The sequence below is a fragment of the Pocillopora damicornis genome, chromosome 7, assembly GCF_964200805.1.
Source record: "Pocillopora damicornis chromosome 7, jaPocDami1.2, whole genome shotgun sequence".
NCBI classification, from domain to species: domain Eukaryota; kingdom Metazoa; phylum Cnidaria; class Anthozoa; order Scleractinia; family Pocilloporidae; genus Pocillopora; species Pocillopora damicornis.
The window spans coordinates 19094695-19120992 of record NC_142676.1 but is presented as its reverse complement, the minus strand read 5'-3'; the positions used below and the strand labels follow the sequence as shown (position 1 = coordinate 19120992).

The window sequence follows — 26298 nt, the reverse complement described above, 5'->3', positions numbered from 1 at the left end:
AATGGGGATTCACTGTCTGTTGCCATTCCTCCGAAAGTTTTAAAGTGTTTACGAGCCTCCGTGAAGAACGATATCTTAGGAGGCAACTGACGAGATTCAGACAGAATTGAAAGTGGCTTGGGTAAGAGTCTTCACAAATGGCAGCAGTTACACTCACAGCTAATGGCTGTGTGAACAATGTCAATAATATCAAATTCAGAAGTTACATTCCTAGACGCGAGTTATAAATTAAACGTATCATAAAGAGACAGAGACCTTATACACGAACTTTTTTTCTTTCCACTTGGCGTAAATACGGAATTCGTAAAATAAGAAGCCCTTCGCCTGCTGAGAACGAATTCGTCACGCTCCACGTTTAATGACAAACGTAGAGACTTTCAAAATACGCTTGAAGAGAAGAAGATACCTATATGAAGGTTTTGAGAACTGTAACTCCGGAGTCATTTTCTGCGGGAGGGAAAATATACTTAAAAAGAACAGACGCACACAGAAGAAAATTAATATCGTCTTTTGTGAAACAATCTCATCCAACTTTGCCAAACCTCAAGAACATACGAATGGGGAAATGACACCTTGAAACTAACCTTTGCAAAGTGATTCACTGCTCTAATTCACATGTCCTTCATTCAATGATTAAGATAACAGATTTACAATATTCGCGATTAATTCATTTGCTTCAGTAGATTTGCTTTTAATTTGTAAGTAATTTGCTTTCGTAGATTTACCACACGACTGATTTTACGTAAGAAACGTCCTTTCAATAGTAACGCTGTGTAACGCAATACACTTAACACAACAATAAGCCTTCTGCCGCCATAACCGGTTTCAAACACTATAACTGAAAATACATAACACATGTGTACCGCTGGAGAGCGTTTAGTCCGAGCTGTTAAAGAAGGATAATTTTTTTTTAAATGTATATATCCTACGTAAATAACTAGACTATTACATAAAAGATATTGGACGAAAACACTAAACCAACGGTCCAGTAATCAAGAATAAATTACAAACACGAATGAGATGAAGATACAATTGAAACTGTCAATGGTGTGAGTGGGAGGGAAACTAAAACTTTCTTAAAGCTAGAAATAAACTTGTTGCTTGCTTGCTTGCAAGATTACTAATTACGCGTGCACAGATACCTAAGCGGTAATACTAAAGTAATTTCGCAATTAAAACGTGTGTGTGGTGAATAGCCATTTGCTCTACCCAAGTCTTTTGACTTATATGCTGAAAAAATTGCTCTATCTTAAAGAAAAGGGAAAATACTAACATGCACCATGCCTGCACCTAGTCCAGGCCTCTCAATTATCGATGTCCAGATTCACCTCAATTTTTACATACTAAAAAACAGTTATTGCGTTTGTCCTCGAGAACCATAGAATACGCGACAAATACGTACAAAAAGTACTTCTACTCATTCAAAATCAAACAAATTTCATGTAACTATGGTGAAAAAAAAAGGAACGGCCTCACTTAAACGGGATGTTCGGTCAAAATCAACCGATTTCTGCAGCTTTTCCGGCCATATTGAAATAACGCTACCACAATGTAACGCAATCGGCACGCCGCCTGGCTCACGCAATGGTGCGAAAGAGGAGTGAACACTGGCGACGAGTTAGCAAAGCAGGTTTGTTAACCCTTTAACTCCCAGTTCAAATTTGTAATTCTCCTCACTGTAAACCATAAAATTCTTATAATGTAAGCTTAGAGAATTTAGTATTGGCCAAACTAATTAACACCAAATTGATATTGTTCCTTATTCTCATCCCTTATCTGGTTGATAATGTATTGATATTGTAAGGAGACATTCATGGGAGTTAAATAGTTAAGCAGGATCGGGTGAGTGGGGTATTTTAACCCTTAAACCCCCGAGAGTGACTAACATCTAATTTCTCCTTACAATATCACCCCCAAAGTCACATATAAAGGTCATAAGAAAAAAGGAAATGATCATCGATGATAGAAGCTCTAGATTGTTAAACAAATTCTCCTTGTCAGCACCTTAGGAAATGTATTGAGAACAGTATGGAGACTATGTATACTGATCATGTTAGGGTGTAGAGGGTTAAAGATGGGATTTTACGTTCAAGTCCTTCTCAAAGACTTTCAGCGTCTTGTTGTGATAGCGGTCCACCGTTTTGAACTTTAGTTGGTCCTTCATGATGATCCTTACGAGCGAACTTAACCTCTCGTCTGCCATCGTGATGAAAACAAAATCGTCCTTAATTAATTCACAAGCACGCTTGAATTGATGAACGATTTGAGCTTGAAAAAGATCTAGAGAATCGGTATAAACCTGAGCGACCCATTGCATGTATTTCACCCTCGGGGAAAGCGTGCCAACACCAAGCGAATTAGGAATAACATCATGATCACATTTCTCCACGTAGAGTTCAGTACTTTCTCGTAAAATATGATCGACGTTGGATCGAAGTCGGTCGAAAGGGCACGAGTTACTGAGGAAAATAGAGTTGCTTGTGAACAACCTTGCTGGCAAAGATTCAATAATATTGGCGAAATAATCAGGTGCACACGTCTTGATCCCCATCGGATTTTTCAAGGCTGTTGCTTCTGGTTTGTCACAGAATTCCTTCCCAACGTGATATGCTTCTACATGCAACTCGAGAAGTTTCCTTGGATCGGGAATTTCAAGATCAAGAATGGAAGTAAACCGCTCTCTTTGCAGATTAGGATAATGCTCTTTTGCGTGTTTAATGGAGTGCTCATAGATCTGTTTAAAAATACCTTGACCTCGATAATATGGATGGACGCGTACCGCTCGATGAATCAAAGTGCGGCCATCATCAACTACGAAGTATGCCTCTAATCCGACGAGTCTCGCGCCACAATGGGCAAGTATGACAACTATGTTGTCCCTCTGAAGCCACTGGTGGAATATCAACGGCAGATAATCATGTCCTGTGTAAATTCCCTCTGAAAGTTTCACTATTTCGTTGAAGTCGCCAGCCTCAGCTGTTCGTAATGTTAAAGTTCCTGCATCCATTGCGAACGTTGACGTAAGGTTAGGGGTGTTGACTTTTACGGTGGCCCACAACTGTCACGGCGAAACAAAAAGTCACGGCACTACAAAATTAACTCACGGCAAAACAAAATCAACTCACGGCAAAACAAAATTAACTCACGGCAAAACAAAATTAACTCACGGCAAAACAAAATTAACCCACGGCAAAACAAAGAAAACGCGTTGGTCAGCGTTTCTTATTTGCGTTTGAAATTGTACGTCGTGTAACAGTAAACAAAGGAAATGGCGACTTTTGTTGCTAAGAGTAGTGGTGGGGTGAAAAAGTAGCCAATGTTAATCTTAAAAGAGTTTATATTTATTCGCTTAAGTTTCAACAAGCGGCGCCAGCGACTGGCAGGCGTGCGGGGATTCACAATGAAATAAGAGAACAACCTTTGTTTTCCGTAAAATTGTAATTTACAGTCCTTGAACTTGAAAACAATCCGAAGATTCCTTAAAATTATCACTTACTCCGAAGCGCTCAGAGTTTACAGTTGTTCAAAAGCTTTTTCTGTTGGAGCGCGAGATTGGGGACAAAATCGATCACTACATTTCGTATCGTGTGTTTTTTTCTGTGTAAAGCAACAAAAGGTGCCGGCGACTGACGAAATTACAGGTTAACACGAAAATCAAATAACCCCTAAACAAATAATTTTGGCTACCGATTTTCAGTGAATTTTTAAAGAACAATTTTCTTTTAAGTTTCAAGACAATTTGAAGATTCAAAATAAATATCACGTACCAAAATGCGAAAGTTATAGTAATCTAGTAGAGGAAATTAATAATATTATTCAAAATAAACAGGGATGTCAGACTATGGAATATGATATACAATTTATTTGCTGTTCATGTAAAATTACTGAAATTGAAAGGAAACACATCTTGAGAAAACACAGAAAAAAACATATGTATGACAGCATTGAACCAGTTGCCAATTGGTGTATTCAGTATTGTTTTCTGTATTGCCAGTTATTCAATCTGTTTTAGCTCAGTTGCTTGGCAAAGCAGTGGTTGTAACAATAATCATTGGAGATTTTATCTTAACTTGAGCATCCCATGAACAAAATAATAGAGAAACATGTTTCATACATTTGTACAAGGCCATACAGATTGATGAGTGGAATAACATCATGATTATTAATAACTGAAAAAATAAACAAGTTTCTGGCTGATACAAATTTTGGCAGTTGCATTAATGTGTATGTACTGATGCCTTCAATGTTAATTATTTTGCAAATAAAGCAAGTTACCTAAAGTATCAAACTTAAACAAAGTATTCTTTTGGTAGAGAGGCCTGTGGTTCTGAACAGAGGTTTTCTGCAAGTATTTACTCTTTGTGGATAATCTAGTAGAGGAAATTAATAATTTTATTCAAATAAACAGGAATGTTAGACGATGGAATATGATATACAATTCAGCTGCTGTTCATGTAAGATTACTGAAATTGAAGGAAACACATCATGAGAAAACAGAAACAAAAAAAAAAAACATATGTATGACAGCATGGAACCCGTTTCCAAAAAAAGGTTTCTAGAAGACATTAAAAGAAATATTCAACTATGGATGCTAGAAAGAAGAAAGGATTACTTTCTCAACTCAATGGGAAATTAGTGAAAGCCAGATCGGTTGAATTGTGTATTAACCAGTTTAAGACAAAAATAAGAGAAGGCCCTTATTTTATATGTAGTGGAGGTGCGGTGGCCTCATGGTTAGTGTGCTCGACTCCAGATCGGGTGGGCTGGGTTTGAGCCCTGGCCGGGGTCATTGTGTTGTGTTCTTAGGCAAGACACTTTACTCTCACAGTGCTTCTCTTCACCCAGGTGTACAAATGGGTACCAGCAAATGTGCTGGGGGTAACCCTGTGATGGACTAGCATCCCATCCAGGGGGGAGTAGCAATACTCCTAGCCGCTTCATGCTAAGAAAACCGGAGTTAAGCACCGGCCCCATGGGCCACTTGGGCCCATATAAAGGCTTACTTATTTTAAATGTACTGTCTGTAATCAAATACTTTATACGAAGTGAGTAATTACATGCCTAAACAAGAAGTACCCTTGCCAAAAATATTTCAATATTCAACCGTCATTTGATGGAAAACAGTATATATGCCACACATGTCATTCAAAGGTCATAAAAGGAAATTAACCAAGTCAGGCTGTAGTGAATGGGAATATGTATGTGGATGAAATAACCACAGAACTATCCTCTTTAGAAAAACTAAAAACAAATACGAATAGCTCAACAAATAGTATTTGAGAAGATTATGATCATGCATAAAGGACAACAGAGAAAAATTAGGGGTGCAATATGCAATGTACCTGTAGAATGTGATCAGACATGTAATCAACTCCCTCATCCACCTGACAGATCTTGTATAATAATACTTAAGCTTAAAAGAAAGTTACAATCTAGAGGACATGTATATTTTCAAGCATCACTACCAGAGTTAATATAGCAAGTTCTTAACTGGCTCAAAGTACATAATCATTGTACAAAGATATACTAGTTGATATTAACAATATTGATAGCAACCTAACAACTTTATAAAATGATGCAGACGATAATGATACACATCAACAAGCTACATCAAACAATGTAACAACAGATAGTGGTCCTGCATTGGGGTATGATGCAAGAGAAAATGATAAATTAAAGAGTAACGAAGAAGAAAATGATGACCCCTTAAATGAATATAGAGTCCCAATATGCGAGACATGATTAGATTCAATTATACCAAACTATCCAGTGGTGAATGCTCAAGTAAAACGCTCGATACGAAGCCCAAGTGAACGCTCCTCGAGCGTCTAGTTAAATACTAAAAAAACAGTGATTGCATTTGTCCTTGAGAACCATAAAATACGCGACAAATACGTACAAAAACTACTTCTACACATTCAGAATAAATCGAATTTCTTGTACCTATGGTCAAAGGAAAAAAAAGGCCTAACCCTTACGGAATGTTCAGTCAAAATCTGCCGATTTCTGTCGCTTACTCAGCTATATTGAAAATAACGCTACCACAACGCAACACAAGCGGTATTCATTGGTGCGAAGAGGAGAATAAAGACTGGTGACGAGTCAGCAGCAGGTTTGAAATGTCTTAAAGCAGGATAGGACGAGTGGGGTATTTTAACGGTGGGATTTTTCGGTTATGTCCATCTCATACACTCTCAGTGTCTTGTTATGATAGAAGTCAGCCGTTTTGAACTGTAGTTGGTCCTTCATGATGATCCTTAGGAGCGAACTTAAACTCTCGTCTTGCATCGTAAATATGAAAATAAAATCGTCGTTAATTAATTCACAAGCACGCTTTAGTTGATGCACGATGTGAGCTTGAAAAAGATCTGGAGAATCGGCATAAACCTCAGCGACCCATTGCTTATATTTCACCCTCGGGGAAAGCGTGCCAACACCAAGAGAATTAGGAATAACGTCGTCATCACATTTCTCCACATAGACTTCAGTACTTTCTCGTAAAATGTGATCAACATTGGATCGAAGTCTCTCAAATGGGCACCACCCTTGCGAAATGGCTTTTGGAATTCCTAGGAATTCCTAGGAATTTATTCCTAGGAATTTATTCCTAGGAATTCCTAGGAATAAAGGTGTGAATTTTCACGGTAAATTCGGACTGGGAATTCCTAGGAATTCCTAGGAATTCCTAGGAATTCCCAACCATAACAACTCTGGTTCTAAAAACCTAGAAATTCCTAGAAATTCCCAGAAATTCCCAGAAATTCCCAGAAATTCCCAGAAATTCCCAAAAATTCCCAGAAATTCCAAGTTTATAGCCAACAGGACTTGGAATTCCTAGGAATTCCTAGGAATTCCTAGGAATTCCTAGGAATTCCAACTCAGAGAACCAATGACTTTCCCTGGAAAGCTGTATATCTAAAAAATTCCTAGGAATCTCTGGGAATTTCTGGGAATTTCTGGGAATTTTTGGGAATTTTTAGGAATGTTTCAGAATTACTGGGAATTTTAAGCAAAAATTTGAGGCTAATGATATAAAATAAATACTTTAAATTAAAAAAACCCAGCTAAAATTCAAGTATTCAATGAAATTTATTTAGAAGCTTAATTTAAGGCTTACATGTAAACTATTTTTGATTAATTATTAACATCAATGTGTGGTAATATTAGGATGGAATTTGATTTATTTTTCTTTTCTTGAAAACTTCATATGGATTAATCCTCAATTACAGCTATTGATATAAAATAGTTCTAATCAATCATTAAATTTGGTTTGACACAAATTGTGAATAAAATCTGTTGATTCTTTTCCATAAAATACAATATCTTAAGTTATATTTGAAAACCAAGCACTCTTGGGAGTGAAGGGGCTAATTACAGTCAAATAAAATTGATTTTTTGATTAAAATCTTGTTGTAACCGTAACAATAAATTAGAATGAAGTTATCCTAAACTGCAAACTTAGCTGCTGTTTGTACTGTTTGTATTTTTTTTCCTGGGCTCACAATGAGTTGGCCTTGAATGAGGTTGTCAACAAGAACCTTGACCATTTTGTATCTGGATTCCTTGACATCTGAATTTGAAAAAAAATAATATATTAAAATATGTATGTTTAAAGCTCAGACCAGGCTTTTAAGATGGCTATGAGGAAAAGGGCATTCATTGGATTCTAAAATTTAGAAATCTCTGTTATATTGAGTGACTTTCATATTGGAGTTAGTACATCTCTCTCATGGATTTTACTAAAAAAGGGCTGAATACATTATTTTGTTTTTACCAAGGAGGGCTTCTTTATGTACTAAGGTTTGTTTAATAACAGTTCCTATTTTGAATCTTGAATGTTCCCAAACGTGACTAGAGGAATCTTGAAACCTTACTGATAGGTTTATTTCATTGTAAAGCATAATAAGCTTAAGAAACTGCGGCATGCAAGTGACCGATTCGATTCTCAGAATTATTCTAGTTTCAGTTACGCCGAGCGTTATGTAAGCTTAATTCAACCCGCTACATCTATTCTTTTATAAGATTTTGATCACGTAACGAATATCGCAATTTTTACTCACCTCAAACTTTCAAAATCGTAGCTTTACAGATGGCCATTCGACCCTTGTTTGTACCAGTCAATATGTCAACTGTTGTCCCTTCTTTTAACTCCACGGCACCAACGACTTTCTTTTCTTTTACAACACTCACGCTATTCTCGTTTTCCCATTGAACCACAATAAAAGCTATCTTTAGAAATGTTATATTAAGCAAAACAGTTGAGAAAAGCGATCAACCGATGAAAAGTACATTCAAAGATGAGCGCCAAATGGAGTCTTCTTTGTTTCCGATCACGGGCATGATCACGTGGATCTTTTAGGACTTGTCATTGGCTAGCAGAGAGAATCCGCTGGCTTGCCGATTGCAGTGTTAGGAAAAGTGCCCAACTTTATTCTGACTTCTCCGACCGGTTCTCTGCTTCTAGAAGATGGATAGCTTGGTGATATAAATAAAGATGTGAGCTCACTCTATGTAGAAATAATCGACAAGAATCGATCGTATTACAAATGCTCAATCTGTGGCCGAAAGTTGTCGAAGAAACAAAGACTCGAAACTCACTTGAGTTGTGTTAATGGCAAAGGTGAGAAATAACACAAGCCAATCACAGTTTTGAATGCGACTACAAATCGTCTTTTACCCTCATATTTATAAAAGAAGGATACCACATTCGGAAGTATAAGAGATACATAGATGATCCCAGTGTACCAGTACCTAAATCTACAAAGCTTGACCGTAGAAAGCGTTCAGCAACACGTTCCAACACCGCCATCTCGATTCCTCAGTCAGTCGTTTCCACTGAACTTAAAGCAGTATTGACAACAGAGTAGAGTGCGTCTTACAAAGGAGAAACATTTGTACAAGAGACAGAAGTAGCTATATGCGATTACAGAGGTGCGTTGGAACTCTGGTCCACAAATAGTTATGCACTGCCCGAAGTATAAAACAATTTTGTTGATAGCTGACAGACAGAGAAGAACAACAAGTAAACTTAAGAGCTGTTATTATTGAAGTGTGACTAGCACTTTTCATTTTTATATAAAGAAGGACTTGTAATTTGCACCAAAAATAAAAAGATGTAATGTTTTTTGGGAGATCCAGTGATTGGGACATTTAAGAAATTAAGTTATGAAAGGAAACTTAGTTGGTATTTCTCACTACTAACAAGTCTTGTTGACAAATATTTTCAGATCAGAGTTTCAAATAAAGTAAATTGAAGACGTCATATAAAAGGTGTTTTTCCTCAAAGGGAACATTGACTACCTCTGTCTTGTCTGCATGCCAAATGTTTGCAAAGTGTGTGGATGATCCACAAGTATTGGAACTCTTACAAAAATGTTTTGTAAGAATAAAAACAGCAAAACAAATTACAGCAATTAGTCATGAAAATAGAGCAAAAAACTGAAAAAAAAAGCAGCAACAACAATCATGAAAAAAGAAAGATTAATTAGGTGTTGAATTTGTTTGTCTAAGGCATGAAATTTCTACTAAAAGTATTGTCAACAAAAAGTCTCTGACAGCGTTGGACGCAACTAAGCTTGACTGTTCCAAGGTTTTCTAACAAAGGCAACCAGTAATGTAGGTTAGGGAAGTAAGATAACAATGTAATTATTGTTAATTATTGTGGAAGTTGGCAATTTCTAGTTAACATAACTGACAGCTGGTTCATGAGAAAATCCATATTAATGTAAAGATTTACTAATACTTAGTTTGAGTAATAAATTTCATGATCTTTAAGTTATAAACATGTACATGTATGTATATCTCTTGGTAAGTTTTGTATAGCATACCTTTTATTGAGCCAAAGTTTTAAGCCTCTGAAATTACTCTTTTTCTTAAAACCTTCACATTCAAGGTATTTCTTAGAATTTATGTGGACCTCAGGGTATTAAAATTGCCTCAAATTCAATTCCCAGAAATTCCCAAGAGTTCCACACTTCTTAAATTATAGGTAGTTTGTAAAGCTGAGAATTCCTAGGAATTCCTAGGGATTCCAAGTCCTCACAAAACTGGAGTCTTCCTTTCCCAGAAATTCCCAGTAATTCCAAGCTTTTTAAATCAGAGCTAATTTGCATAGTTGGGAATTTTTGAGAATTCCTAGGAATTCCTAGGAATTCCTAGGAATTCCTAGGAATTCCCAGAAATTCCCAGAAAACTGGGAATTCAGTTTGCAAGGATCATTTGCATAATTGGGAATTTTTGAGAATTCCTAGGAATTCCTAGGAATTCCTAGGAATTCCCAGAAAACTGGGAATTCAGTTCGCAAGGGCGGTTACTGAGGAAAATAGAGTTCCTTGTGAACAGCCTGGCTGGTAAAGATTCAATGATATCGGCGAAATAATCAGGGGTACACGTCTTGATCTTCATCGAATTTGTCAAGGCTGTTGCCATTGGTTTTTCACAGAATTCCTTCCCAACGTGATATGCTTCTATATGCATCTCGAGAAGTTTCCCCGGCTCCGGAATTTCAGTGTCACGAATGGAAACAAACCGCTTTCTTTGTAAACTAGGATAATGCTCTTTTGCGTGTTCAACGGAGTACTCGCCGACCTGTTTGAAAATACCTTGACCTCGATAATCTGGATGAACACGTCCCGCTCGATGAATTAAAGTGCGGCCATCATCTACTACGAAGTATGCCTCTAATCCGACGAGTCTCACGCCACAGTGGGCAAGTATAACAACTATGTTGTCCCTCTGAAGCCACTGGTGGAATGTCAACGGTAGATAATCATGTCCTGCATAAATTCCCTCTGAAAGTTTCACAATTTCATTGAAGTCGTCAGCCTCAGCGGGTCGTAATGTTAAAGTTACTGCATCCATTGCGAACGTTGACGTAAGGTTAGGGGTGTCGACCGACTGACCTCACGAGACTTGATATGAACACTACCGTGTAACAATCTCGAGCCCAGGGTCATTTTGTCTCCCCGTCAGCCGCATAGTACGCACATAAGAAAAGCTTATGTCATTCACTTGGGGTAAATGCGAAATTCGTAAATGAAGAAGCCCTTCGCCTGCCTAGGACGAATTGGTCACGCTCCACGTTTAATAACAAACTTACAGTTTCAAAATACGCTTTAAGAAAAGAGGACTCCTCTATGAAGGCTTTGAGAATCATTTTCAGCGGGAAAGAAAATATACTTAAAAACAACAGACGCACACAGAGGAAAATTTAAATTGCCTTTTGTAACACAATTTCATGCAGCTTTGCCAAACCTCAAGAACATACAGATGGGGTAATGTCACCTCAAATATCACATCGTAAAGTTATTAAGATATCCTAATAACAGCTAAACTTTGAGGGCAGAAGATTTCAAAGCGCTAGCGAATGGCAGGAGTCGCACAAGCCTACCTACACCCTTAACGGTCGACTGTCCTTTGCTTTCCAGCTTACCCGGCGTGTCGCCTGGCGTAATGTAGAGTTATTTATTGGTGAAGTGACCTTCACTGCTCTAATTCAAAGGTCCTTCATTCCATAATTAAGATAGCAGATTTACATTACTAGCGATTAGTTAATTTGCTTCTACTTACGATTGTTGATTTACAACACGATTGAATATTCATAGGAAATGACCTTTCAATGGTAACGCTGTGTAACGCAACACACTAAACACAATATAAGCCTTTTCGTAGCTTGTAGCTGAATTACTCGTGCAATTTACATATTTTACTATGATTTAAAAACATATTTTACAGAAACATAAATCGCATAGTGATAAATTCTAGATATAAACAATTAAAAATATTAATAATGATAATCCTACTTAGATTTACATTTGCTCTTTTGCTGCGTAGTGCATTACGAGGAATTTTGAAACGTTTTGGTTTTGATACCGGGCATAGTAAACATTCACCAATTCCTTAGGTTGTACTTAGAGGCATTAGGGACCTTAAGCAAACCAGGACGCGACTGCAACGTGGACATGAAAAAAAAAAAGATCTAATCAGCAGAAAAATAGCTCAGCACGTGCGTTTTAAAACTTTGTACATTTCTTAGCCTTCCCATGTAAAACAACAACGTGAAGTCACCACAATTTGCGTCGTCTGCGAACCGAAACCGGTAAATAAATTATTTTAATTTCCATTTGGAACTCAACTCTTCTTTTATACGTTATGCTGAAGTTGAGGTGTGGCGCCGTATGAGACGGTAAACAGAGTACTAGAGAAAGATTACCAGCTAGAATACAGTGAAAGTTACTTTGGTAATGTCCATGGTAAGCCTACCATTGAGGGATATCAATACTGTGTGGGCCTGAGAAGAGCTTTTGAGTCATTGATATCAGAACAATATAGGTCATATATTTTAACAGTTGGATGCATTGCTGTGGGTATTATTTGCTTTGCTGATAATGGCCATTTAAAGTGTTTGACTCACATGCTAGAGATGTTTATGGTAAAGTCACACTAAAGGAACCTGTGGTCTATTAGATATATCATCTACAGACAACTTAGTGCATCACTTTCAAGTTTAAATGGAGCAACTGATCTGTATGAACTAAAAGGTTAACAAATTACAAAATATGATGTGGCAATAAGCAACAGTGTAAGAGAGGTATTAAAGAGATATCAGGTCAACATAAGTGTTACAAAGACCACTATTTTGCAGTAGTTCTTTATTCTGTTACTCAATCATTTCACCTTGTAGTTACTGGAACTCAAATACCTTGGATGCAATTATCAAAGGTGGATCTCAGCTTAACAATACAATGCAGAGTAAGTACTGCTTAATATCTGTTACCTTGCCTGACAGTGTTACAATTTTTGGCACTAACATAAATTTACACGTTAATGAAGTAAGTCACAGAGAATCAAGTAATTTAACTGAGAGCAGAATATCTTAAGAGACCTTGATTTTAAGGAACCACACTGGGAAAACAGGATTTTTAATGTGGATTTCAAGTTACTGTATAGCTTGTATTTATCAACAAAATACAATAGTAAAGCAATTGTTTTCTCCTCAAACATATGAAGACAGTCATTCACCTGCAACAGACAATACACATTTGTGGTGTGGATAATCTAGTAGAGGAAATTAATAATATTATTCAAAATAAACAGGGATGTCAGACTATGGAATATGATATACAATTTATTTGCTGTTCATGTAAAATTACTGAAATTGAAAGGAAACCCATCTTGAGAAAACTCAGAAAAAAACATATGTATGACAGCGTGGAACCAGTTGCCAATTGGTGTATTCAGTATTGTTTTCTGTATTGCCAGTTATTCAATCTGTTTTAGCTCAGTTGCTTGGCAAATAGAGATTTTATCTTAACTTGAGCATCCCATGAACAAAATAATAGAGAAACATGTTTCATACATTTGTACAAGGCCATACAGATTGATGAGTGGGATAACATCATGATTATTAATAATTGAAAAAATAAACAAGTTTCTGGCTGAAACAAATTTTAGCAGTTGTGTTAATGTGTATGTACTGATGCCTTCAATGTTAATTATTTTGCAAATAAAGCAAGTTACCTAAAGTATCAAACTTAAACAAAGTATTCTTTTGGTAGAGAGGCCTGTGGTTCTGGACAGAGGTTTTCTGCTAGTATTTACTCTTTGTGGATAATCTAATAGAGGAAATTAATAATTTTATTCAAATAAACAGGAATGTTAGACTATGGAATATGATATACAATTCAGCTGCTGTTCATGTAAGATTACTGAAATTGAAGGAAACACATCATGAGAAAACAGAAACAAAAAAAAAACATATGTATGACAGCATGGAACCTGTTTCCAAAGAAAGGTTTCTAGAAGACATTAAAAGAAATATTCAACTATGGATGCTAGAAAGAAGAAAGGATTACTTTCTCAACTCAATGGGAAATTAGTGAAAGCCAGATTGGTTGAATTGTGTATTAACCAGTTTAAGACAAAAATAAGAGAAGGCCCTTATTTTATATGTAGTGGAGGTGCTGTGGCCTCATGGTTAGTGCGCTCGACTCCGGATCGGGTGGGCTGGGTTCGAGCCCTGGCCGGGGTCATTGTGTTGTGTTCTTAGGCAAGACACTTTACTCTCACAGTGCTTCTCTTCACCCAGGTGTACAAATGGGTACCAGCAAATGTGCTGGGGGTAACCCTGTGATGAACTAGCATCCCATCCAGGGGGGAGTAGCAATACTCCTAGCTGCTTCATGCTAAGAAAACCGGAGTTAAGCACCGGCCCCATGGGCCACTTGGGCCCATATAAAGGCTTACTTATTTTAAATGTACTGTCTGTAATCAAATACTTTATAAGAAATCAGTAATTACATGCCTAAACAAGAAGTACCCTTGCCAAAAATATTTCAATATTCAACCTTCATTTGATGGAAAACAGTATATATGCCACACATGTCATTCAAAGGTCATAAAAGGAAATTAACCAAGTCAGGCTGTAGTGAATGGGAATATGTATGTGGATGAAATAACCACAGAACTATCCTCTTTAGAAAAACTAAAAACAAATACGAATAGCTCAACAAATAGTATTTGAGAAGATTATGATCATGCATAAAGGACAACAGAGAAAAATTAGGGGTGCAATATGCAATGTACCTGTAGAATGTGATCAGACATGTAATCAACTCCCTCATCCACCTGACAGATCTTGTATAATAATACTTAAGCTTAAAAGAAAGTTACAATCTAGAGGACATGTATATTTTCAAGCATCACTACCAGAGTTAATACAGCAAGTTCTTAACTGGCTCAAAGTACATAATCATTGTACAAAGACATACTAGTTGATATTAACAATATTGATAGAAACCTAACAACTTTATAAAATGATGCAGACGATAATGATACACATCAACAAGCTACATCAAACAATGTAACAACAGATAGTGGTCCTGCATTGGGGTATGATGCAAGAGAAAATGATAAATTAAAGAGTAACGAAGAAGAAAATGATGACCTCTTAAATGAATATAGAGCCCCAATATGCGAGACATGATTAGATTCAATTATACCAAACTATCCAGAGGTGAATGCTCAAGTAAAACGCTCGATACGAAGCCCAAGTGAACGCTCCTCGAGCGTCTAGTTAAATACTAAAAAACCAGTGATTGCATTTGTCCTTGAGAACCATGAAATACGCGACAAATACGTACAAAAACTACTTCTACACATTCAGAATAAATCGAATTTCTTGTACCTATGGTCAAAGGAAAGAAAAAATGCCTAACCCTTACGGAATGTTCAGTCAAAATCTGCCGATTTCTGTCGCTTTCTTTTTAAAAAAAAGGCTACCACAACGCAACACAAGCGGCACTCATTGGTGCAAAAGGGAAAATAAAGACTGGTGACGATTCAGCAGCAGGTTTGAAATGTCTTAAAGCTGGATAGTGTAAGTGGAGTATTTTAACGGTGGGATTTTTCGGTTATGTCCATCTCATACACTCTCAGTGTCTTGTTATGAAAGAAGTCAGCCGTTTTGAACTGTAGTTGGTCCTTCATGATGATCCTTACGAGCGAACTTAAACTCTCGTCTTGCATCGCGAACATGAAAACAAAATCGTCGTTAATTAATTCACAAGCACGCTTTAGTTGATACACGATGTGAGCTTGAAAAAGATCTGGAGAATCAGCATAAACCTCAGCGACCCATTGCTTATATTTCACCCTCGGGGAAAGCGTGCCAACACTAAGAGAATTAGGAATAACGTCGTCATCACATTTCTCCACATAGAGTTCAGTACTTTCTCGTAAAATGTGATTAACATTGGATCGAAGTCTCTCGAAAGGGCACCGGTTACTGAGGAAAAAAGAGTTCTTTGTAAACAGCCTGGCTGGAAAAGATTCGATAATATTGGCGAAATAATCAGGTGCACAAGTCTTGATCTCCATCGAATTTGTTAAGGCTGTTGCCTTTAGTTTGTCACAGAATTCCTTCCCAACGTGATACGCTTCTATATGCAACTCTAAAAGTTTCCTTGGATCCGGAATTTCAGTGTCACGAATGGAAACAAACCGCTTTCTTTGTTTATTAGCATAATGCTCTTTTGCGTGTTTAATCATAGTTAGTAGAGTTACTAACTATGGTTTAATGGAGTACTCGCCGACCTGTTTGAAAATACCTTGACCTCGATAATCTGGATGAACGCGTCCCGCTCGAGGAATTAAAGTGCGGCCATCATCTACAACGAAGTAAGCCTCTAATCCGACAAGTTTTACGCCACAATGGGCAAGTATGACGACTATGTTGTCCCTCTGAAGCCACTGGTGGAATATCAAAGGAAGATAATCATGTCCCTCGTAAATTCCCTCTGAAAGTTTCACTATTTCATCGAGGTCATCAGCATCAGCTGGTCGTAATGTTAAGGTAACTGCATCCATGGCGAACGTCAGCATACGATTAGAGAACAAGACTTGATACGACCCCAGATCCTAGGTCGCGTCAAAGGTCCAGAAGGTGGTCACGGTTTTGGGTGTTGCGTTACGAAAACTTTCGGGCGGCACGAATTTACCGAAAGGTGAAACGCTAAAAGTCTCGATGTGATGACGAAAACTGCCGCGTTGTCGAAAAATGGCGGGAAATTTCGATTCTACGATTTCTGCCAATTATGGCTACGTCTAAGATTTTGAGAACTTTAAAAGAACCATTCGAAGCCACGAATTACAAACGACAACGAAGTTCACTTTGTTCAAAGGTTCAAAGGATTTCGGGCAGAAAGGTAAGCTGCAGTCCTAACTTTGTATTAAAAATAAAGCAGTTCAGAGTCGGTTAAAGGAAAATCAATTGCAATGAAACACTTTTCATGGAAGGTCAGACAAACAAAGAAAGGAAAGTTTGTTCTTCTAAAAACTGAATGACCAAATCAACATTCGAAAAATAACATCTACCTAAGGGTCGCTGTTTAATTTAACATCCACCAAAAGGTATTTAGCTTAAAGGTCAGACAAACAGGCGATCAAGACTTGAGGGAAGCCTGCCGAGAACCAACCCGAGGCACATATAGCCCGAGGCGTGCATACATACATTCGCAGCTGATATACCATATACAATCCTGATATAAAGTCAATTCCTTACACATTCAAAATAGGCATACATTACTAACATGCACACTTCACCAAGTCGGGATTAACAGAGGTGGGCAACCGCTTACAAGGACATTAATACGGTTATACGGAGGCCAGAAAAAACCTGCCAGAAAAAAACCTGCCAGAAAAAAACCCCTTTGGGGAAAAAATATGACAGGAAATCTGGGTAGGAACCATGGCCCACACTCAGAGCAGTTGGCAGCCCGTCCTATGAGGCTTCACAGTTAAAGAAAATAAGTTTTCAAACTAAAATAAATTTGTCATCAGTCACAGGTGGACGGTTGGTTCTGAGGCCTAGATGGACGCCACGTGCTATACTCCCCCTTATATACCACTGCATCATTACCCATGATGCTCGGGTCTAAGGCCCGGGCCTTGTCGTATCTCGTGCCGACAAAATATTTATTTCTGCCTTATTCGCAGACTCAATCGTCAGAAATACCATTTTTTGTTTGAAACGTAATCCATATAATATCTGGATGCATTCATTACTCGGGCTTCGCAGAATGCCCCGAGTTGTAAATTGGGCTTTCTTTTTAGTGTTGTCGTGCAGCCACAAATCGCGGTCTCGCTAAAGCGCACTTGTGAGGGTACGTGTTGAAGCGCATGCGTAGTCAGCGTAGAATGCGCACATGGTTGAGGAATGGCGGATTTATCGAAGGTGTTGTCGCTGATGATCCAAGAAAGAGTGAATAGTACGGAGTGTAAGACGCTAAAAACACGTATATGGGTAACCACAGTTTGGGGTAGGCCCCGCCGTCCGCGAACTTTAAGAGAGATCAATTTACGAGCGAACTATTATGAGTGAACGTTCTATCGAGGGTTATGCAATATCAAATCATCGATTTACTGTTAAGCTACGTAAACATTATCGTGTATTTAGACGTGATCGAGAACCCAATAGAATACCAGTACGAACTCTGAAATGTCTGAGGAACAAGAGCAGAAAACTGAGAGAATCTGTTTACTGAGTTTACTGAAAACACATGCATATGAATCAAATACCCACATCCCTCCTAAATATCAAGAGAAAAAGAGAAGCAAAGCAATGATATAATTTGAACCTTGAAAACACAAGCTCTGAGTTTGCTTTAGCCTCTTTCTATTACATGATTCAGTTTGGTTAATCAAAGTTAGGGGTTGGTTGTTTTTATGAAGAAAAAAAAAATATGTAAGGTTCACATTTGGCAAATTTTAAGCTTGTGATGTTTCAAGAATAAAATTATATAATTGCTTCCCTAGAGAGAAAGATGAAGTAAAATTTATTTTTTCAGTCCGTTACAACTTTTAGTTCAAGTCTTATTAATAAAGTATTAACGTTTGTCACATGATGTCGTCCCTTATGATATGCATCGCAACGTTTCGACTGCATACTGTCAATCTTCATCAGGCGATAAGATCGACAGGTTTCGGGCATTCTTATAAAGCAGGATGCTCCGCTGTAACTGGTTGTTTATTCCACAGCTGTGATTGGTGCGTTTCGATCCTCGGCAGTCCGCTGTCGTACGTCTCTCCGGTTGTTGTGTTTTTGATCGTGGGCATCCACGCTTCAGGAATTTATATTCCACTGTCCCTGTTGATGTTGTTAGGGTGAAGTCATTGCTTCACTACAAAGAAAGATAAAGTAAAAATGATGTTTCTTTCAATCTGTTACAACTTTTTGCTTATCTTGTTTTTTAAATACTGCCTGTAGTTACTGAAATGATACCTTACGATTGGAGTGTTCCATACCATGAGTTTTTGGAACAAGGTTCAGCTCTCAGCATTGGCATTCATCACATAACCATATATCACACACACCGGAAGTACTTGACTTCCATCTTCTTGTTCAACAGTACACTCACAGTGGCCATAAAATCAAGCTAGTCAGGAGCTCAACCTATCATTCCTTTAATAAGCTGTTCTAGCTGAAAACTTGGTGCTGTTTCTTGTAACATGTAAGACATAAAAGCCAGCAGTTCCAGGTTTCTGTACACATAGGCTTCTGCACTGTTCATCATTCTCCTCCAGAAACTGATATTTAGCACATGCTTTAATACCACAAGTAGGTAGCAACATAATAAATTTTGCTTTTGCAGCTGGAAGGCTTGTCTGTGATGCAACCCATAGCATATATACTTCATCCTTTTTTAATTCAGTATTTGCGTGTTCTGTCAACTAAATATAAAACAGAATGTAGCTATCCTTATATTGGTAAAAATTTTCAATTTGAATGCGTTAAACTCTATTGAATGTTTCTGATCTTAGTAAATTGGACAAAAATATATTAACATGGAATTTTGAATGACACGCATGTATATTGTAATTTAAAAAAAAATGCTTATCACAAACCAGCTGTAAATATAGTATCATATAAAACCTTCATACTTAAGAACCTCAGAATTTCTATGGCAAGCTTCCTCAAGTATTTCAATCTCTGTTGATTGCTTGATAAAATCAGTGTCAAAGTTCGGGAGACAGAAAAGGAGGATTTAGTATGTCGCAACTTCATAGTTAAATACGAAAGGATTACCTCTCTGTTTCTGTCAGAGGTGTCTTCTTAAAGTACCCAACACGTGGATATAATGGATCTTTTGAGTGGTTTACTTGCGATAAAGCAGATGTGATAGGAATCTTAATAAGAATCTTAGCAAGGTTCTTATAAGCAACTCAGTCACTCATTGGAGCCAAAGGGTTAATACTGATTGTACATCTTAAAAGGAAGTTGACAGTCCCTTGCCAAAGGAGTAAGAATGTTTCTTTCAATACATGTACTACATATACCTTGCAGAGGCACCAAGAAAGGCCACATTAAGATCATCAACAACTTTCTCAGCAACATTGAAAATAACGCTACCACAACCCAACACGATCGGCACTCGCTGGTTCAAAAGAGAAGAATAAAGACTGGTGACGAGTCAGCAAAGCAGGTTTGAAATGTCTTAAAGCGGGATAGGGTGAGTGGAGTATTTCAAAGTTGGGATTTTGCGGTTATGTCAGTCTCATAGGCCTTCAGGGTCTTGTTATGAAAGAAGTCAGCTGTTTTGAACTTTAGTTGGTCCTTCATGATGATCCTTACGAGCGAACTTAAACTCTCGTCTTGCATCGTAATTGTAAAAATAAAATCGTTGTTAATTAATTCACAAGCACGGTTGAGTTGATGCACGATGTGAGCTTGAAAAAGATCTGGAGAATCGGCATAAATCTCAGCGACCCATTCTATGTATTTCACCTTCGGGGAAAGCGTGCCAACACTAAGAGAATTAGGAATAACATCATCATCACATTTCTCCACATAGAGTTCAGTACTTTCTCGTGAAATGTGATTAACATTGGATCGAAGTCTTTCGAAAGGGCACCGGTTACTGAGGAAAATAGAGTTCTTTGTAAACAGCCTGGCTGGTAAAGATTCAATAATATTGGCGAAATAATCAGGTGCACAAGTCTTGATCTCCATCGAATTTGTTAAGGCTGTTGCCTTTAGTTTGTCACAGAATTCCTTCCCAACGTGATATGCTTCTATATGCAACTCGAAAAGTTTCCTTACATTCGGAATTTCAGTGTCACCAATGGAAATTGACCGCTTTCTTTGTAAATTAACATAATGCTCTTTTGCGTGTTTAATGGTGTACTCGCCGACCTGTTTGAAAATACCTTGACCTCGATAATCTAGATGAACGCGTCCCGCTCGATTAATTAAAGTGCGGCCATCATCTACGACGAAGTATGCCTCTAATCCGACGAGTCTTACGCCACAATGGGCAAGTATCACGACTATGTTGTCCCTTTGAAACCACTGGTGGAATATCAACGGAAGGTAATCATGTCCTGCGTAAATTCCCTCTGAAAGTTTCACTATTTCATCGAAGTCATCAGCATCAGCTGGTCGTAATGTTAAAGCAACTGCGTCCATGGCGAACGTCGGCATACAATAACGGAATAAGGCTTAAACACGAAGGCGCGCTATAAATAGCTTGGCTCCTCCCCTTTGTTTCAGCTCAAATGCAAAACTCATCCAATATGGCGACCAACGGTCCCACCATGAGTGAAACGGTCTGCATAAAAGACACACTTTAAGTGTTTTTTTGTGTCAATAAATTAGGAGATATTGCGTGTTGTTGACTCTAATTCCCATAATTGAGCTCATTTTGATATTAATTGGCATTAAGTTATCGTTCGGCCGCTCAAAGCGCGATCTGCGGTCGACGAGACACTCGTACAGTTGTCTTTTCAAAATTCGCGCCGTGTAACTTCGGCTTATGTCCCAAGCCCTTTATACACATTGGTTCTCCGAGCCTTCAGATTATTCTCATTGAAACTAGCGGATTCATGAAACATTCTATGCGCAATGCTCAGACTATTATTATTTGTGACAATTTTCTGTGACAAAACCTCTAAAGTATGTGGATGATTTCGCAAGTAAGTGCGATTTTGAGACAGAATTTCACAACTCTAGTTCAGTTTGGGGAAAAGTCTTGGCTGTCGCTGCTCGAAAGATATTTTTATTGGGAAATTTAATCGTTATGGCTGAGGGAAATAACCCATCTGTACCCAAGAAAAAGCGTCCAACGGATCGAGGTCCTCAGTTCTCGTTCAACATAGAAGTTCCTCGAACTCAGGAGAGCAGACTTCTCGGCATCAAAGACCGCATAAAGATGGCCAGAGGCTCATTGAATCTCACAAAAGCGACCACAAGCACACAGAATGCAGATTTAATGGAAGCTCTTCTGTTAGCTTTTGAGGAGAAAATTGAGAGGAAACGACTGACATCGAGCGATCTGAGCTTATCATCAACGGGAAGTCCGAACCCCTCTCTTCTCTCTACACCATCCACAACTGCACGGTTTTCGATTCCTTCAGCTTCTTCTACTCCATCTTCGCGTATTTCTTTGCCTTTCAGTGATCCTTCTTCTCCAATTTCTCTTCCACAAGCAGAACGTACGCCACAAAGAATGCAAATCACTGCATCTTCAGCAGAGAACGACTCCATATATCTCTGCAGCGAAGAATCTCTGCGAACTCTGTTTTCTTTTTTCTGTAATACGCTATCGACATCATGTTGTTATTGTGGAAAACCCCTCGATTGCGAATCACTTGTCTTCAATCGACAGAGTCATGTCGTGTCAGTGACAATTTCATGCGTTGGTGGAGATTCTTTCAAGTGGCTCTCCTCCCCCATCATGGGAGGATCTCCTCCAAAGTACTATGTAAATTTGAGGTGAGCACTCTTTCATTTTTTGCTCTAAATTTACTGAAATTTATTATCTCGGTATTTTAGAGTTTTTGTTTTTTGTAACTGGTCACTTATCTGTCTCTCTTTTTCATAGATTGATTCATGGAGTATTGTCCTGTGGCTTGACAGAGACACAATACACAAGTTTCTGTCAAGCAGCCAACATCGGGTCAGAGGGAGAAAAGACCTTCGACACAGGTTAGCAATGCACATTCTCAGATGCTCTGAAAATCATGTAGTCTTTCTCCTTGCAAGGAGAAGGCAGTCAACAGCAGTTTGCAGGTTGTTAAATCATGAATGTTCTATCAAGATAGCTCAAACTGACTGAACTGTTCCTTCTTTGGTTTCTGCCCTACCAGATGCATTCTAAAATACTTCTATTTTTAATCACTTCAACAGTCTTCAAAAAGCTTGGTTACTTGACAGTCGTGAAGAGGGTTTCCAATGAGTCGATGTTGGCTGCTCAAGAACAAGTGAAGAGTAACCCTGCATATGCTGTGAATGGAGAGGTACAAGTAGTCATTTTAACTTCATTTTGTCTTTGGCCACATACTTATACACCTGCCATACTCGGAGTATATTATGTAGACTGGCACGTACAAAGATATAAAATCTTATATCAGATTGTACACCTTGAAAATATCTGTGAGTAGAGAAATGTGACCATTTTTATGTTTTGATTTCTACCATTTTCCTGCAGTGTGTTATAACAGATGCAAGGCATGATTCCAGTCGATCAGCAGCACACACAACAGTGTCAGCCCTTTCTTTCTCGTAAGATGCTTTCTACTTGATTTCTTTGTATGATATGTTGAACCTCTATTATGTTCAACACCATTCCTAAAATAATTTCATTTGCACTGATTATCTTTAGGACCAAAAAGGTGTTAGCAGTTGTCAACTGGAGTAAGGCCAATGAAACTTCAGCAGTAAGCCGTGAGGTCCCTATGACAAAAGAGCTGTTGACTTATCTCTGTGAGACACAAGGTATGATAAGTTTGCATCCTCAATAATATCATATCACATATGTAGTACAAATATGGAGATCAGAAGTATATTTTATAATGCAACTAAAGTAATTCTTTTTTCAGGGTTCCATGTTGCAGAGGTGGCACATGACTTTGTATTACAGCTAAAAACATGGATCTTGTCAAAAGAAATGCTTAATTCCTTTGACTCTTGGCATGGTACTCAGTATACACTTGTATTTTTTGGCTCATTTTGTCTTGATGATTATGACTATTTCTTGAAAATTAGTCTTTTATTGGTATTAAAATTTTTTGTTTATTTTCAGGTGCAAAGTCTGTGACTAAAGCAATGAAGAAAGTTGCCTCAGGACCACAGAGGGATGAGGGCTCAAAGTGGTTTTTTGAATTGTCCGACAAAGGTAAGATATCTCTCTTATGAGAGTCATCGGAAGCTATATTCTCTCTACAATTATCTGCAGATGTCAAATTCCTTCTTGATATGAGATGAATACAATGGAATATAATAATTGTGAATATTTTACAGTGAAAAGTACAAGGACTCATGTGTACTTCTGCATGAAGAACAGTCCACCCACTGAAGAAGAATTTCAGGGTACACTGTTGAATGTAGTTGACCATTACCAGGTAATTTGAATGACTGTTTATTGAGAGAACATAGTATTTTGTTTTCATTTTTGTAAGTACCTTTTGTTGTGTTATTCTAGCAAGATATGACATGATCATTACCTCAAAGATTGCACATATTTCTTTAATAATGGCGAACAAGAGACATTATATTTACTATAATTATTACTACTGATTTATTAATCTATTTTTCCATAACTTGGTGTATTTATTACTCAGGGTAATCATGTCAGATGCCATGCAGAGTCACGGTGCAAGCAGAATGGCTATGTGATGGGCAAAAGACTGTTAACTAAACCTGAAGCAGTAGCTGCCTACAGGAAAGCCATTATGAGCACTTCAATTTATAGGCATGCATCGGACTACATGCGGGTAAATAATTGACACATGCTGTATGTTTATGTTTCTTTGCATGAAGAAGTTTATCTCTTCTTCCAAATTAATGATGTTGAGGTAAGGGCCATAAATGAGTTGAACAAAATAATTCATTTTCCAATTAAAGAAAAATCACCCATAATTTGTTGCCTTCTTTAGTGCAGGGAAACATATTGGATTGAGTCTCTCCATTCAGTGATGCTCATTTATGCTGCAAAGCGGATTCATTATGGGGATGACTCATACAACATGCGCATGGAGTTAGCCATTCTTGATTGGGTAAGAAACTTATGTTGTTAATTCGTCAAAATAACTTTGGCACTTTTTGGATTCACTGCTTTCTCATGCTTATTGACTCATTTGTCTTACAGAATGAAAATGTGAATCGAGAAGCATTGTCTCTACAGATGTACCAACATGCCAGGCATCCAAATCGCTTGGCAGAGACCAGGGTGCTTACTTCAAAGACATTTCATTTCAGAGAAACTATCTGGTCTACCTTTTTTAATATAAACAAATGATGTCTCATCTGTTTTCCATTGCACCACAGTTTCTGTGATAATTACAACTAGGAGCCCAAATGTCCTGTAAAATATGTGAGGTCTTTAGGGAGGACCAATTCTACCAACTGCTGGTACTAAGTGATGAAAACATGAGTATGAGGTTTGACACTAGGTATTTTCCAAGTAGACTCATTATCTGTTACTTTTCTCTGCACTGTATATCTTTTCCTAACTTATAGGAAAGTCACTATAATTTGCTGTGTGGACATTATAAAATGGATCATAAACAATTTGGTACTTGGGCTCTCTTTGACGTGGGCATTTGAATGAGAATTTTATTATTCCCTTTTATGCCCCATATAGGGAATACCAGGAGGGTTAGGAAACCTTGACCTCACATCTTTTATAACACAATTGGGCATCCTTTCCCGCACAGCATTAACGTGGTCCCCCAGTTCGACTTTTCTAGCCTGATAAATAGGGTCTTTCCAGAGCCCACATTTGTTCAATGCTCTCCAGTACGTCTTGTAATCTTTTCTTCGTCGCACGTGATTTTGAATATGTGCTTCGCGATAGCCAAGGTATTCGCGACTGTCGGTCGTTACACATGGCGTTTGCCGACAGTAAATACACATTTCGAACTCGTCCCCTCTTGCATCAGCTATTGTGGAGACAAAGTAAAACAACTATTAGAGCGAAAGCGTAACTGAACAGTCATGAAGTCTGATGTGATCGTACAACTGGTCTTCCCGCCTACATTTTATTTTGGACAATTTTTATGTACATTTTTCATGTTTCATTGACAAGTTTGCCCAAGGTGTAGTATAAAATATTGCAATAAATACAACCTGTAGTTCTAAAGAAATAACTCCTTTCAAAACATTCTTAGGCAGGGCAAAACGTTTTGTAGGTGTCACGCAAGGCTGCATTTCGGAAAATGAAGGCATCAAAAGGAAGCAGTCTAAGACATGAACTGTCGCATCATACGAAAAAATCTGTGGTTTGCAAGTATATTCTAACTAGTATTTCCTAGTTTGTAAAAACTCTGCAATTAGTTACTTCTGAGAAATTATAGTGTTACGCGAGTGTTTCAATCTTGGTGATACATTATCACAGTGATTGTTAGTGTCGAACTGTAATCCTAAGTTACCTTTCTAATGTATTGTTCCAAAGGTCAAGAATCATCCAGTATTGTTGTAATCATATTATACTTAGATTAAAAACAAAGAAAAAGAAATCGTACCATTTGTGGAGGAAGCCCGTACAGATGATTCGTTTGGCGACATCGACGCCTGGACATGTTGAAGTGAATCGGTGGTCGGCGACGGTTCACTCGCGCGCTCCAGAACTTCGCCTGCAACAGTCGCTCTGCTTTTATTTTTCTTCCGCTGGGTTGACAGCACTTCCCCTTCGCATTGTTGAAGAAATGCCTTGAACATTTCTTCATCTTTTCCTTTTATTCTTACAGTTATCTACATCCAGTATTTGGAAACAGACATGAAATTACGCAATGGCAATTTTGAGC

General features: G+C 37.9%; 6 protein-coding genes across 8 annotated transcripts; 1 reads left to right on the top strand and 5 right to left on the bottom strand.

Moving 5' to 3' along the window:
- Positions 1 to 670: 670 nt before the first annotated feature.
- LOC149043036 (uncharacterized) lies at positions 671 to 6129 on the bottom strand. Its single transcript, XM_089211966.1, has one exon. It carries the CDS (start codon positions 3005 to 3007, stop codon positions 2069 to 2071), a length of 939 nt encoding a protein of 312 aa, XP_089068092.1. The 5' UTR covers positions 3008 to 6129; the 3' UTR covers positions 671 to 2068.
- LOC149043035 (histidine N-acetyltransferase-like) lies at positions 5421 to 10877 on the bottom strand. Its single transcript, XM_089211967.1, has 2 exons — positions 10308 to 10877; positions 5421 to 6545 (listed from the first exon to the last, which is right to left on the bottom strand). Exons 1-2 carry the CDS (start codon positions 10858 to 10860, stop codon positions 6154 to 6156), a joined length of 945 nt encoding a protein of 314 aa, XP_089068093.1. The 5' UTR covers positions 10861 to 10877; the 3' UTR covers positions 5421 to 6153.
- Positions 10878 to 15252: 4375 nt separating this feature from the next.
- Positions 15253 to 16467, bottom strand: LOC113670985 (uncharacterized). The gene is given in 1 exon segment (XM_089211964.1): positions 15253 to 16467. A coding segment is annotated over 1 exon segment (990 nt). The 5' UTR covers positions 16381 to 16467; the 3' UTR covers positions 15253 to 15390.
- Positions 16468 to 18945: 2478 nt separating this feature from the next.
- On the bottom strand, positions 18946 to 20993 carry LOC113670963 (uncharacterized). Its single transcript, XM_089211965.1, has one exon. It carries the CDS (start codon positions 20975 to 20977, stop codon positions 20021 to 20023), a length of 957 nt encoding a protein of 318 aa, XP_089068091.1. The 5' UTR covers positions 20978 to 20993; the 3' UTR covers positions 18946 to 20020.
- Positions 20994 to 21408: 415 nt separating this feature from the next.
- On the top strand, positions 21409 to 26010 carry LOC149043034 (uncharacterized). Of its 3 annotated transcripts, XM_089211957.1 has the most exons (11): positions 21409 to 22267; positions 22377 to 22480; positions 22682 to 22791; positions 22983 to 23056; positions 23157 to 23269; positions 23374 to 23469; positions 23577 to 23669; positions 23795 to 23895; positions 24115 to 24267; positions 24430 to 24549; positions 24642 to 26010. In XM_089211957.1, exons 1-11 carry the CDS (start codon positions 21573 to 21575, stop codon positions 24789 to 24791), a joined length of 1809 nt encoding a protein of 602 aa, XP_089068083.1. In that variant the 5' UTR covers positions 21409 to 21572; the 3' UTR covers positions 24792 to 26010. The 3 variants fall into 3 exon arrangements, 2 of the variants coding, with proteins under 2 accessions (XP_089068083.1, XP_089068084.1); XR_016188318.1 differs by lacking the exon at positions 24642 to 26010 and having other exon boundaries at positions 24115 to 24348; XM_089211958.1 differs by lacking the exon at positions 23374 to 23469.
- Positions 25112 to 26240, bottom strand: LOC149043033 (uncharacterized). The gene is made up of 2 exons (XM_089211961.1): positions 26017 to 26240; positions 25112 to 25434 (listed from the first exon to the last, which is right to left on the bottom strand). The coding sequence occupies exons 1-2, from the start codon at positions 26210 to 26212 to the stop codon at positions 25112 to 25114; spliced, it is 519 nt and encodes a 172-aa protein (XP_089068087.1). The 5' UTR covers positions 26213 to 26240.
- Between the last annotated feature and the right edge of the window lie 58 nt (positions 26241 to 26298).

What these genes read in the sequence shown, in the direction of transcription:
- LOC149043036 (XM_089211966.1), bottom strand. Translation starts at nt 3,007, where the DNA reads ATGGATGCAGGAACTTTAACATTACGAACAGCTGAGGCTGGCGACTTC.
- LOC149043035 (XM_089211967.1), bottom strand. Translation starts at nt 10,860, where the DNA reads ATGGATGCAGTAACTTTAACATTACGACCCGCTGAGGCTGACGACTTC. An exon ending in CTCTATTTTCCTCAGTAACC is followed by an intron (nt 6,546 to 10,307) that starts GCCCTTGCGAAC and finishes CCATTTCGCAAG; the next exon opens with GGTGGTGCCCATTTGAGAGA.
- LOC113670963 (XM_089211965.1), bottom strand. Translation starts at nt 20,977, where the DNA reads ATGCCGACGTTCGCCATGGACGCAGTTGCTTTAACATTACGACCAGCT.
- LOC149043034 (XM_089211957.1), top strand. Translation starts at nt 21,573, where the DNA reads ATGGCTGAGGGAAATAACCCATCTGTACCCAAGAAAAAGCGTCCAACG. An exon ending in GTGTCAGCCCTTTCTTTCTC is followed by an intron (nt 23,057 to 23,156) that starts GTAAGATGCTTT and finishes GATTATCTTTAG; the next exon opens with GACCAAAAAGGTGTTAGCAG. An exon ending in ATGCATCGGACTACATGCGG is followed by an intron (nt 24,268 to 24,429) that starts GTAAATAATTGA and finishes TGCCTTCTTTAG; the next exon opens with TGCAGGGAAACATATTGGAT.
- LOC149043033 (XM_089211961.1), bottom strand. Translation starts at nt 26,212, where the DNA reads ATGTTCAAGGCATTTCTTCAACAATGCGAAGGGGAAGTGCTGTCAACC. An exon ending in ACGGGCTTCCTCCACAAATG is followed by an intron (nt 25,435 to 26,016) that starts GTACGATTTCTT and finishes TCTCCACAATAG; the next exon opens with CTGATGCAAGAGGGGACGAG.